Below are 14,667 nucleotides of genomic sequence, written 5' to 3'. Positions count from 1 at the left end.
TCGGCTCTTCGGTGGGGTTCGAATCTAAGCGAAAAGCACAAAAATAAATAAAACAGGCACAAACTCTACTGAAACAGTAAAAGAAAGTATTTTTAATGGATTCTTGACAATTTTATGAATTTAATGGAATTTGAATGGACCTAAACAAAGACTAGATGAATTACTTATGAATTTTAGAAGTTTTCTGGTTTTTTTAACTAAACAGAAAAGTCCAAAATCAATTATTGCGGAATTAATGAGGCTGCTGACATCAGCGAGGAGAGAGGAGGCGCGCCGACAGGTGGGGGCCACCTGTCGGTGGGAGAGAGGGAGAGAGAGGCTGGCAAGCGGGCCCGGGAGGGAAGAGAGAGGGAGAGAGGGGCGAGCGGCTGCCAGGTGGGCCACGGGGTGAGGGAGAGAGGGTGAGGCCAACGGGTGGGGCCCGTCGGTCAGAGAGGAGAGCAGGGGAGCGGGGAGCGGGTGCTCGGCTGACGGCGACAACCGGCGGCAGTGACAGCGGCGGCGCATGGCGCGGCGGTGACGACACGACGACGCAGCGACGACCGGCATCCGACGGCGACGGTCAGCGGCGGGAGGGCGACAATGGCGACGGCCGGCGCAAGGCAACGGGCGGCGGCGCACGGTGTCGGGGCGATGGCGACGGTGCACGGGAGGTGGAGGCGGGCTCCGGCAGCGGCGGCACGGCAACCGCGCGGCGACGGCGAGGCGAAGGCGATGGCGCCGGGGCGGTGCATCGGCGGCAGCGACCGGCGCGTGCGTGCGACAACGACACGCGCGTCGGCGGCGGCGACCGAAGATGGGAAAGGGCAAGGAGGGAGGAAGGGAGATGCTCACCGACGAAGGCGAAGGCAAGGGGAAGCACGGCGAGACGAGGCGAAGGTGATGACGCGGTCCCGCGGGAACGACCGGCAGTGAGGCGCGGACGGCAGCGCGTTGGCGACGATGTCAAGTGCGGCGGCGAAGAGGGCGAGGAGGTGACGAGGGTGCTCGGGTGTCCTCCGGCGGCGACGGGGGCGGCGGAATGTCGGCGAGACGGTGGGACACGGGGTGACAGTCGGCGGCGAGGGTGGCGAGGCGCAAGCGGCGAGATCAACTACGGCGGCGAAGTGATGCGGCACGGCGGCGGCTCGGGTCGGACGGGGAAAAGTGGCGGCGGCGCTCGGGAGAGGGGGATTTATAGGGGAAGGTAGCGCGGTTAGGGCGACAAGGTAGTTGGAGACCGAGTCGGCGACGAGGCGGACTCGGCGGCAGCGGTTGCGGCGGCGCGGCGAAGGCGGGGCGGAGGCGGACTCGGGCGCGGCCGACGCAGCTGGGTGCGGTCGCTGACAGGCGGGCCCCGCCTGTCAGTGGTGCGAGGATGGAGGGAGGATGGACTCCGCGGGCGGGCGCGGCGTGCGGGCGAGCAGGCGAGCTAGGCCGAGGCGGCGGCCCAGGATGGAGGGAGGAGGCGCGTGCGGGAGAGCTACCGGCTCGGCTGGGCCGGCCTGGAGGGGCGGAGGGATGGGCCGGCTCGGCTGGGCCGGCCCGGGAAGGAAGAGGGGAAAAAGAAAAAGGAAAAAGAAGGGAAAAAGGGAAACCCCACTTTTGCCGAATTTTAAATTAATTTGTTTGGCCAAATTTTATACTTTTTCAATTTGAGTTTAAATCCAGTTAATCGATTTGCGAACCTCGATTTAATTAAATTAAGTTCTTTTAGAGGGATTTTTCCTGAGTTAATTAAGCCAATTATTATTTACGGATTTCTTTTACGAATTTAGGCTTGGGACAAAACTCCGGGTGTGACAAGGACAATTTCTTGTAAAAGGCCCTCCTAGAGGGTGATAAATATGACAACGTGGTAGCCCTATGTGTATCCATATATGAGAATTAATGCCTCCTAGAGGGAGGGAAGGGTATAAACGCAAAGTGTCCCGTACAATTTAGTACATATTGTTTTTATAATTTTTAAATATCTTATAAGAATTTGGATTGAGTCAAGCCGTATATCAAAATTATAGAGCTTGACAAGATATACAACTTTGTAGTTGATAATATTTTCATTTAAATCATTTGGAGGACCAAATACTCTTTGTGAAATTTCAAATGTGTTTTTACAAAATTTCATATCTACATTTCAAACAATCTCTGATGAAGACGAGGTCTGTTGGCAAAAAGTTAAATACCCCTCAAAGTTATAGATTTCAATGATATACAATTTTGTAGTTCATTAAGTTTTTATTTAAAAAATATTTAGGATATCAAATAAGCGTTACTAGTTTTAGTAGCAATGAAAACCAGCGGGGAAAGGGTCTAAATACAAAATCAAATATTTTTTGAATGATAAATTTCACTACTACGAAATTAGTTATACTATTCGATACTATAAGTAATTTAAAAATAATGATCAACTAAAAAGGTATAGATCTTATCGAGATTTACAACTTTAGTATGTAGTAATTGATTTTAAATAAAACTTTGTTAATTACGAGTTGTAGATTTTGTCGAGCTCTACAATTTTGATATACAGTTTGAGTTAATCCATCTTCATATGACATATTTAAAGTTTATAAAAGTAATATGTGCTAAATTATACAGGAAATTTCTAATGCACAAGTGAATATATGGTTGGCATGTTATATTTAACATCCTAGAGGAAGGGTGTTTTCTAAAAAGAACCCTTCCCAATGAACGTTAGGAGTATATTACTACAAATGTTGAAAACAAAAAAAATGGTTTTGCAATTTTTAGAAAAATAATTATACAAATAAATAATTCCCTTTTCCCAACTTGTGTCCCGTTGATAGGATGGGCCTGATTTATTTCCCAACTTGTGGCCCAATTAAATTAGTCGATTCTTTTATAGCCCAACTAAAGCCGGTTACAGCCATCTCTGCAGCCCAGCACGCGACGCGACGGCGGTGAACCTAGCTATGTCCGCGGCGGCCGGCGGCGGTGCGGAGAGCGTATGTTCCGGCGACGGCGAGTGAGGTGAGGCGGCGCTGATGCGTGGAGATACTCCCGTTCCTTCTCTGTTTTAGGGGGCGGTGTAAGTAATTTGGTGTGCCACGCCGCCTTCTCCGCAGCGCCGTCGGATGCGCGCTCGTCAACTGTTCGACGGAATGCGCAGGAGGAGGAGACAGACGCGACGGCGCGTTCGTCCCGGACGAGCTCTTCCCACAGGTTATGCCCTTCCTTCCTTCCTTCCTTCCTCCCTTCCTTCCCGCCGCCCGCCCCACGAGGCGGTGCGAACGTGCGTGCTCTCGCGCCACTGGCAAACCTCGAGACGTGCTGTCATGTCAATGTCACCCGTTCACTCGGGCCGTGCCGGCTTATGTCGGCGTCGGTTTCACAACTATGTTCTTGTTTCTTGTGAATAAGTGCCCTTTCTTTTTGAGGTCTGGCCACCATCACCAGCGCCGTTCATACTTGTGGCTGCGGCCAGCAACACGTTGTTCTCTCTAGAAATGGAGTCTCCTCCAGGGGACAGGACCCTTTAAACCCATGGTCACAAACCCTTGCTTGCACCTACCTAAGCCACTTGGAACTCATGTAGTAGGTACCCACACTAGGAGGTCCGGCCTAATAAAGTTCCATTTCATGGTTTTTAACCAAATTGAAACTGTGAAGAAAGTATACAGGCATACTATACTGTCCGCATATGGGTGACCGTTCGTAAGGTGACTGAAGCTTTATGTATGTAACTTTTTCTTTAGCTTTTGGATCTTGATTGAACATCCGCGGATTCATATGTAGTAATTTGTTTTCTGCTATGAAAGACAAAAAATCGTGCGATTAATAATAATGACTCTAAACTATAAGACAATCCAAAAAAAAGGTCAGAGCTTATGATTGTGCTGTTCTTTTTTTCCCTGCTTTTACTGTACACTCCACTCTGTTGCTGTCAACCTTTTCAGAAGAAATAAAGCTCGTGGTTTTAGATAAAAAGGGAATAATGTAAAGTATGTATCGAAACAGACCATAATGTGGGCTAGAATCAGTTCTTTATGTCGTTGATCAATTAGATCGACATATTAGAATATATGATCAAAGGATGAAAGGAACATAAAAAGTCAACTGGCCATAGTTTGACCAGTGTCAATAATATAGTCAATATTAGTTGGACACACTTTCAAGCACAATCAGTTCTAGTAATTATCACAATGTCATCGGACATGGACGTGACTAGGGTATTTGTTAAGCTATATGCAAGACTATAGCAACGAGAAAGAGACAAAATGATTTTTATAGAGGTGCGGGTCCCATCAGGTAATAACCCTATCCTATCAGTCTCAGCCAATTTTGCTTTTATATGATAATGACGAGATATACATAAATTAATACAAGACTTAAAACTATCTAGTCGGCTAGACTACCTAATAGCTACATGTCAACGAAGTCGACGAGGGTGTATGTGATTGATCTTGATGAGTGCGCTCCTAGAGTCCTGGCTTGACACGGTGTGTATCTGTCGTTGTTTCTTAGGGTTTGTTGGTTTGCTTTAGCTTGTGTATTCCCTCCCTACGGGTCTTGTATTTATACCCAATTTACTTCTCTCTATCATACAAGATTAGGTATGTAATACTCCTGTTGAGTTAATTACAAATCTATGTGATATCCTGTAACATTGACACACAATCTACTCATTCTTATGTTTGGGAACTAAGGACCTTTACAGAAACTTTAAAAAGGACCAACATATTCCTAGTTTCTTGCAAGAAACTGGAGTGTTCTCGTATTCTGAAATCTGAATTGGGTCTAAGTGAGATACTGCTGCTTTATGTATGCCATCCTTTGAATTGTACCACCAAATTGCATGGCACAACTTTGAATGACCATATGGTAGTCGGCCTCTCAAGTAGCATTTCTTATTTAATTGCTATCTCTCAAAGGAGATTTCATCCACTTTCCACATAATTTTATCTACATCCTCTGTTAATAATATCCTCCTAAATGGTAGTGGGACTATTGTTAATACATTGGTATAATGGAGGTTCATGCCAAATTGCTTTCCACCGTTTTGGAGTGCCACAAGTCAAAACTAAGTCACATTTTAAGGTCACTTTTAGTTGGGGGGGGGGGGGGGGGGGATACGAACATTAATATACAGACTATAGAAGTAGTAGCATAACAATGAGTTATGAGTACATGTATACATTGACGTTATAACAACTAGCATAATGCCACGTGTTGCAATGGTATTTTTAGTTAGAGATAATTATAATCATTACTATCACTTAATACATGTATTATCTCTTAACTTTTGCATACATTTGTTATTGACATGTAGGCCCTCTGACCTCACGTTGTCAATTTTTTTGTTCCCATAAAAAGTTGGGGCTTAGTAGTAATAGATTCTCTATTCACCGCTGATCAAGTTATATATATTATAGCCGTGCCAAGTGCATGCTGGTGATGTGGATGTTAAGATAAGGATTGAACTTGTTATGGTGAAGTCAGAGCTCCTACATCGCCATGACGATGCATGGTGGTCATCATCGATTCTACTAGTATTTTAATTGAGAATGCCTCAACTATATTGCTGTGTTTCTTTCTTTGGTGTTGGCTTTCCATCTGGAGCCACAGTGTCATCTTGTATTCTCTTTTTGTGGTCCAGTGCAATTTTCCTCTTCTTGAAATAAATTTCAGAACTCTAATCCTTGATTTAAAAAATGTTAGAAAAAGAAATATGGTTTCAATACAGTAATCTCCCAAAGCTTACCTCCTTTCAATCAACAAAGGAATGGTGGTCGGCAGAGGCAAAGAAGAATTAAGAAGATAGGAGAAGCTTTGGCAGACTAATCTTTCATCTTTTGTGGTACATCTGGAAAGAGAGAAGGCGGATCTTTCAAAACTTTTCTGCTCATGCATCACTCCAGGTTGCGTATGTCATCCGCGAGAGTGGTTCTTCAGTTGCAACTAGCTGGAAGAGATTAACGGATCATCTTTCTTTTTTTTCTTCTCTTTCTGGCTTGCTCATTCTGATTGTCTTTTCTTTTTTGTACCCTTTGTTTTAGCTTGTTCATTCAGTAGACTATATTTTCTTGGACTGCAGCAATACCCATTCCATTAATTTGCCCATCACTCACGTTGTATAGTGTAGTTCCTACAAGTCCTGCCTTAATGTTTTAACAAATTTAACAAACAACATCATTGCTTTTGGAGCATTTGACATTGTTATGGCTTTTCAAAAGTTCTATTCTTATTCTAAGATAAAAAGGTAGTTTGAATCATTTTTTTTGTTAGACTTCTAATGGAAATCCTCTAACAAAAACTGAGTGTGTCAGTTCGACCATAAACTAAACCTTAGTTTATGGAATACAAATATATGAAGTTTTAGTTTTTTTATTATGAGTAGCATATTGCCCATATGTTGCAATATTATTAAAAAAATATCATTAGCATAATATTATTTTTGCATTTATCATCTCTTAATTACTGTATATATTTGTTGCTAACACGTGGATATATTTATTTCAGTTTTTCTCTTCCCACGAAAAAATAAAGTTAGTAGAGGTGGTTGACATATAGGTCTCTAGTTATTTTTTCTTTTAAAAATTAGTGATGCAACCAGATTTTATTAAAGAAAACTATCATTAACATGCTATTACTATTATTTTTTGAATATATTATTGTCTATGTTTGTTGCTAGCACGTGAGCCCATTGGTCCAATAATACTTTGTTCATTACACAAAATGTAGAACTAATAAAAGTGGGTTGATGTATAGATCTCACAGTTATTTTTTCTTTTAAAAAAAGAGAGAGTTGGTGGTGTAACGTGACAGATTCACCACCACTATTTCTTTTTATAGGACTAATATTATTTTTTAAATTGATGTCTATATTTGTTACCGGCATGTGGGCTCATTGGTCCAATAATATTTTGTTCATTACATAAAAAGTAGAGTTAATAAAAGTGGGTTGACATATAGATCTCACAGTTATTTTTTCTTTTAAAAAATAGGAGGAAGTTGGTGGTGTGGTATATAGTAGATTCACCATCACCCGCCACCACCACTGCTCAGTATACATAGAAAACTCGTTCAAGGAATGCTAGCTACTGGCAATGAGAAGACGAGTGTGAGTTCGACAGCGCTACGCCCTTGTTGCTAAAATGGTGAAGGCCAAGATGTAGTCCTTTGAAGAAGTTCTTCCCAGCCGAGCTGCAAGCTAGCAGGGACAATGGTTGTCCTATCCTTACAGGAGAATAGAAATGGAAGTCGGTAGTGGAGGCGATAGAGATTATTCTGTTACGATAGATATACAGAATTAGAATTGGGTCACAGTCGCCACAGACATATAATCAAGAGATGCGGAGATAAAATTGCATGGCGTAATGCCTTTAAAACATGCATGATGATCATATATGCACCTTGCTTTTATGCTCCTGTCGTCTCCAAAGAATAATATATATAGCCACTTTTTTGCTTGCACATATGGCGTTAACATTTGCCCCTGTTACTACATGCATGCATGCATTCATGGCTCATTTGCTTGGGAACATAACTGTGGACGATGTGTTCATTCAGTTAACGTGGTCAATTAGGCTTAAGGGTTTTGGTCTTAGGTTAATGCAACTGGGCGACAGTGGTATCATATGGAAGCTAAGCTAGCAATATGTGTACGTCTGCATGGTCTGTGTGTGGGAATGGACCAAAACCGGTGGGTTCTTTCACAACCATATTTAATTCTTAAAAAAAATTAACTCAAAACTCTATACAATTTTATTTTCAACATATTTTGAACTCAGCTCTTAAATTTTGTAAGCAAAATAGTTAGTCTCATTATCACCTGGTCAGGTGTCTGGGGCTTGTGACTATCAAAGCTGCTGCTTTGGCAACTAGGGGCTACTGAATAAACATAAAGTGCAACGTGATTAAAGGAGAACCAATCATAGAGGCTTCCGTTGTTCCTTTTCGGCGAGGTCATGTCGATTTCAACAGCAAGCTAGCGGCCGGAAAGCATCAAAATTTAAAATGTGAAGCTAAACTTTACTGCTATATTTCTTATTCATGATAACTTTTCAAACAACCTGCCAAGTTGTGGCAATTCAATTGTGTTAAGCATATGCATAAGAATGTCATGCTTGTCTAGAATCAATTGCATATGGTGTTGTTTTTATTAATCTACTACGATATGATACATGACATATGTTATATTCCAGCATAGTATATGAAGGATTTAAGGAGGGGTACGTGTTTCTAAAAAAATTTCGAGCTATATCATATGTGTACGTCATGTTTCTAAAAAAACTCCCAACCCTTGTTTGTCTTCAATTCTTTTTGGCTAAATCCCTAACGAACCCATACCTAGTTTTTGTTTTGATTTGATCACTATGAGATCCTAAATTCTATTAGTTGAAGTTTCTCCTGATTTTTTTAATCAAAAAAACACTAGGGGAATCTGCCAGACTTATTTTTACATTAACTATTAACAAGAGAAGTACTTGCAAAATCTGCAGCCATGATTCAACGAAAGCTCTTTCTAGAGTAAGTTTTGTATTTGCTCGTGAAAGTTGATCGTGACTGACACTTATTTTCCCTCACAAATTAATCTCTCTCCTTCAATTACCATTCATTTTCAACTCTTCTTCCTCATTTTTCCACTAATATCCATCAAGGGCTTGTTTGGATAATGGGTAGGAGAAATGTGATGGAATAATAGGGAAATGAGTGAAGGGTGGAGGTAAAATGAGTTATGAAGAATTAATGGCTAGGATCAAAAGTCATCCACTAGAAGATGGGATAAGAGTTACCAGATGTATCATCTCATGGAAAATAATTTGTTGCCATCTACGAAGATTAAGTATGACTAGTTAATTGCTCATGCTTTCCTAATGATAGATAATATTCCCTAAAATAAATAAAATACATTTTCTATGAAATGTGTTAACCATCTTTTTTTCTATAGTGAATATTCAACTTAATTTGATTTTAAATAAAGCTCTCCAGTTAGATTTGATCCTTCGTCAACGACTAGGACAATGAAGGAGGCTGTGCAATGGCATGATGAGACAGCGTAGAGGACTGAGGAGCTGATCCGTGCCTAAATCCAGCGAGACCAGTGGAGGTTTGGCCATAGTGCACGGCGAGCGTCTCTGGCATGGCTGGAGGAAGAAAAGGAGGTAGGGACAATTTCATCCTCTATGGCATTTCGGCGTAGACGTCATATTGAGTGGCAATTAATGAATCCCATTTGAGCAATGCCATTTGGGTGAAGCCACTCTTAAGTATGGCATAATCCCAAATTTCTCCCTTTATTTTAGTTCCGCATTAACAGAATTATATTAGGATTGAGCTAGGTAATAATTTTTTCGTAGTTTTGTTCATATATTTGTGTTGTTTGCTTGCATCATGTTAACTGTGAAAAACAATTGTGCTATGATAATTAGTTTCAAATGAAGTATGGCGACACAAATATAAAGAAAAACATATGTTCTTATGAAATCATAGCCCATTTATTTCGTAGTAGGATAAGATTCAAAGTTGATTACCTTTTACTAATCAAGTGATGGTAAAATGAGCATTTTTTGGAGAGAGAGGAAAGCTAATGGGATGGGCAAATACGAATAAGTGTTGACAAGAAGAGCCAATGAGAGGGCCATATTTATAAGTGCAAAGAGGAATGTTGTGATCTAACATATTTGAAACAGATTATTCAGTGGACTATTGCTGTGGATTATCTACTTTATTATAGGGATACATATTAGAAATTTTTTTGTGAGAAATAGACTTCATAAATAGTCTAGAACAAGTACTGTGGGAGAAGAAAGTTTTTTAAGAATACACATTTTTAGAGGCGTTAAGCAAATAATCTGTGGCAACAATATGGTGGTGAAGCTGAAAAAAATGTGGCTTTAAGGAATTATCTCCTGTTTGTATACAACACTAAGTTATGAGCTGACGTAGTTCTTCCTCGAAGGAAGCCTTTCCAATTTTCAATCGACATATGGAGCAACATCATTCAAGATCTTATTGTTTCTTTGCTTATAGATATGTTATGCCGCCAATGGAAAGATTTCCATAAAACAGTACATCCCATTTTTTAGTCACAAGTTCAGTACCATTTGGAATACAATTGTTCCCCAGTTTTTTCCCAACTTTTACAGCCAATTTAAAACTTTAAATGGATTTTGAACCAAATTTAGAGTGAAGAATATCTTTAGTTTGTTGGTAACAACTACCTCCCCATGTTAGTTTCCTTCAAATTTAATAAATTTGTGTTTAAAAAATGTTTTTTTTGGTTACTCGAGTTTGGTCTGATTTTAATATTCTCGGTGAGTAGGGTAATTTCAAAACCCCGTGGTTGTGGGCAATGTGGTCACTTGTTTTGAGAAAAGATGACAATCAATCCATGGTCAAATAATGGAATAGACATGTAGTACGATGCAGATGCGAGGGGTGTGAAATGGACGGAATGAAAACTAAAAGGCACGCAAATAATTCTCTCACAAATTCTCTATTTGTAATGTTATTAATAAACTAATGCCATCTTTTCCATGTGGCATTCAAGCATACCTTTGTAAGATACTCCACAGAATAGATTCCATGAGATTGTGCACATGAGCACACCTTGGTAAGTGACATGCCTATCTGATGCCTGATTGCTTCCACTATTCTATAATTATACTCCAATGTCTCATAAAATTTACTGAGTAGGCAAATAGTTGATAGTGAATATTCAGTATATAGCTAGCTGTATGAATTATGAAAGTGAATAAGCTGGCTATATGAATTATGAAAGCTGTATTGCGCGAACTAGACATGTGAGAACTTGTAAACCATGATGCATGAGAAGGCACCTTTGTCAAATAGAGAAAAATATATGATTTCACTTGTAAAGTGTGAAAACAAATATTTGATTTATACTAATCTCGCTGGAACCACAAATTTTTCAATCGGAAGCTGATTTAGTTTTTGATATAGCAAGTCTCGGAGAAAAAATCTTCTTAATCGTCTGTACCCAAAAAAAAAAAAGAGCAGCGGATGTAGGGCATATTTAAGAGAGCTTGTAGCAACTACAGCTTCTTCTAATATCTTCAGCTTCCCCAGACAATATAGATTATAGAAGTCTATAAGCCAGGAAATATAGCTTTCCTAGAATCTGAGATGTTGGCTTTGCACTAGAAGTTTTTCAAAATTTTAAGCTCCGTAGTAAACAGCTGTAATAAGGGCTCGTCGTCAATATGGTAAATAAAAGTTCCTTGATCACTGTTGATATCTTGTCGTTGGACTTAACTTGCCTGGGCATTATATCACTCAATTTGTTAACCTGTCCCTGATTTGTATGAGTTTAACGGAGAAACTCGTTCTTGGTATTTGAGTTTGCACCTTGGTTTTTGTGATGTTCTCTGATTTACTCTTAACTAATTTGTTTTTAAGTTATGCAATTTATCTCTATTGATATTGGCATTTGGAAGTTTCAAGGACATGAGAGCATATTTATCACTAAATGAATTGTTTATTTTACTCAACAATATAAGTACTGAAAGTGTGACTGCATATACATATGCGGCCGCATGTATCTGTGTGGTTTCCAAATGGTCCAGATGTGAAAAAAATCTGAAATATAGAAATAATAGGTTAAAGTATTCCTCTTTTGGTCCTTAAATATAAGGAAATTTAGAAATGACCCTAATACATATGTCCAAATTGATCATCGAATCCCTTATATTTAAGGACAGAGGTATTAGAAAGTACTCCGTATGCATTAATGTGAAAGCATATTGTCCCACAAATGTAACAAGCTATCCGTTGATTGGTGCAGTCGTGCCAATCCCACCACCCCGATCCATGGGGAAGTAAAGAGCCAAATTACCAAGACGAGATGGAACATGATGCATTAAAGATGCTATGATATGGCACAGATATGTTTATTCCCAGACATCCGCCATGCTGCAAATTGAAATGGCAAATGAAAGAATAATGTTTATAATCCCTGTCAAAACAATCAGAAGAGCATCTTGGAGAGAAAAGTAGATCCAAATACTGTAGAAATTGATAAAACGGGAATCACATGTGTGCGCAATGAGACAGCATCCATGCAGTAGAGGCCACTATAAGTACCGGCAAAACCTAGTCAGTTTTCTCCCAACAAGCCATTGCAAGGCCAATTAGCACTTGGAGCTAGCTATCTAGCTGCATCTCTCTGCCTCTCTCTCTAAATATATCATGGCAAATGACTCATTGACAAGGAGCCATATAGTTGGAGATGTCTTGGACCAGTTCACAAGCTCAGTGCCTCTGACTGTGATGTATGATGGGAGGCCTGTGTTTAATGGCAAGGAGTTCCGTTCATCGGCTGTCTCGGCGAAACCTAGAGTTGAGATTGGTGGCGATGATTTCCGATTTGCCTATACCCTAGTAAGCCCATTCGAACTATATACTTCACACCCGGTCCAAAAGATCGAGTCATTTGATGCATGCATGCTATGTCATGCATATATATACATAGCCATGGTGTTTGCTATGTACTTTTTCTTAAATCTTTGGAGCTCCCGAGGTTGGACAGACCAAGAAAACAACAGCTCCACTAGCCATGACAAACCTTGGCCTAGCTAGCTCGTTGCAATGTGTCTGGTTAAGCCAACTGAGCAGCAAGATTAATTACTAAACCTAAATTAATGAGGCACTTTTTCCAGCCACCCAGACCACAAATACACAGGCTTATTTTTAATTAATCCCAGCTGACATTTTGACCATGTGTTTGTGTGAACTGTAAATCAATTAGGTTATGGTGGATCCTGATGCGCCCAATCCCAGCAACCCGACCTTGAGGGAATACCTGCATTGGTAAGCTGTAGTCTTGCAAAAATGTTATTGTAATGTTCTACTGCTTCATGTGTCACATTGGTCAGTGGTCTAACTAGCTGCATGTCAATATATATGTCAGGATGGTGACTGATATCCCTTCATCAACAGATGATAGTTTTGGTGAGTACACTCATGCTGTATCCAGGGCGTCAAGCATACATAACTATTGCATTCATGTATTCCTAGCAATTACCTAGCTCCTAAGTTGCTTATATTGAGTTGTTCCTTCATATATGGAAAGTACATGAAGCTTGCAAAATGCTTAAGTTTCATTTATGTTTGTTGACAAAACGTTGTAACTAGATGGAATGATAAGTTTCAAAAATCAGTCATTCCCCACTTTAATCTAAGGTCCTTATTTTGGATATCAATTAATTATAGGCCACTATACTGGCATCTAGATAGATAGGTATATATGTTTAGCTAGCCGAAATGCTGCTTAGTGCTTGGTGTGTACTGACATAAAATTCATACATCATAAATTAAAGTTGTATTGTTATGGGCCCTAAGTTAAGAAATCTCAAGTAGATTTGGTAAAAAAAACTGATGTACACGACAAAGTAGATCTAAAGCTCACAAGATGCATTCATATCGACATATATTGAAATAGCGCAAAATTGTCATCTGAAACTGTTATCTATAAAATTTCAACTACACTTTCAAACCCATGTTAAATTACAAATAAAAAAAAATCCGAACAACAGGATCACAGAAATATAAAATACACATACTTACTGGACATACAACCTTCATTCTCTCCCTTTTTTCCACACTTGATTAATTTCAAATAAGGGTTTCTCTACCATTCTTGAAAAGTATGTTGAGGTACGTACGGTACCGAAATTTTTGGTAACTTAAGCTGTTTTTTCAAAGAGGTAAAGAAAAACTCTTCAAATAAACTGGATGTGAAATCTTCTTGAAATGAAGAAATTTTATCTTGGTAATTCATACATACATACATATATACATACATACATATATATATATACATATATATATATTTACAATCACTTTTAAAAATCTTAAACAAATACTTCGAAATCTCCAAAAATAAAAAAAATTACGTACTACAAGATTTTAATACAAAGAATCTAGCGAGCTATATAAATCCAAATTTAGAGGTGATTTGATATGTTTTTGACCCCGACTCACAGAGCAGTCCGTGAGTTGTAACTCACTATAGCTAGAATATATATATATATATATATAACGCGCGATATCTGACCACCATCACATATATAAATACATATATATATGGAATACATGCAGGGCGGGAGATCGTGACGTACGAGAGCCCGAGCCCGACGATGGGCATACACCGCATGGTGATGGTGCTGTACCAGCAGCTGGGGCGCGGCACCGTGTTCGCGCCGCAGGTGCGCCAGAACTTCAACCTCCGCAGCTTCGCGCGCCGCTTCAACCTGGGCAAGCCCGTCGCCGCCGTCTACTTCAACTGCCAGCGGCCCACTGGCACTGGTGGCAGAAGGCCAACCTGATCATCATCATCTACGTACTTAATTATTAATTAATTATTAGCTTAATTGCTCAAGTCCAAGAGTCTATAGCTTGCTTGAGCTTGCCAACTATATAATATATATATATATATGGTGTATGTGTGTATGTATGTATGTATATATAGCCGTATCTATCATGCATAAAGCTCCTACCTATAATGGCTAGAATAATTAAGCTCGATCCCCCACTTGGTGTGCATGCATGGCGGCTCTTAAGTGTGCATGCTGTCATGAATATGCATGCCTGCCTGCTTTTTAAATAAACTGTATTGTAGTATTAAGTGCAGAATCGAAGTGTATTAAGTAGAGATGTGACATTATTTTGTCACACGTTGGTAATAAGATATGTGTGCATGGTTGCTTC

At 40.1% G+C, this 14,667-nt stretch overlaps 1 protein-coding gene across 2 annotated transcripts; it reads left to right on the top strand.

The window, feature by feature from the left end:
• Nucleotides 1-2,936: 2,936 nt before the first annotated feature.
• LOC102717257 (protein HEADING DATE 3A-like) lies at nt 2,937-14,667 on the top strand. 2 transcript variants are annotated; one of them, XM_015838334.2, is made up of 5 exons: nt 2,937-2,967; nt 3,063-3,159; nt 12,707-12,768; nt 12,869-12,909; nt 14,059-14,667. In XM_015838334.2, the coding sequence occupies exons 1-5, from the start codon at nt 2,945-2,947 to the stop codon at nt 14,283-14,285; spliced, it is 450 nt and encodes a 149-aa protein (XP_015693820.1). In that variant the 5' UTR covers nt 2,937-2,944; the 3' UTR covers nt 14,286-14,667. The 2 variants fall into 2 exon arrangements, with proteins under 2 accessions (XP_015693820.1, XP_006656153.1); XM_006656090.3 differs by lacking the exons at nt 2,937-2,967; nt 3,063-3,159 and adding an exon at nt 11,918-12,339.

The sequence above is a fragment of the Oryza brachyantha genome, chromosome 6 (assembly GCF_000231095.2).
Source record: "Oryza brachyantha chromosome 6, ObraRS2, whole genome shotgun sequence".
NCBI classification, from domain to species: Eukaryota; Viridiplantae; Streptophyta; class Magnoliopsida; order Poales; family Poaceae; genus Oryza; species Oryza brachyantha.
The sequence above is the reverse complement of the archived record's forward strand: the minus strand, read 5'-3'. Positions and strand labels throughout refer to the sequence as shown.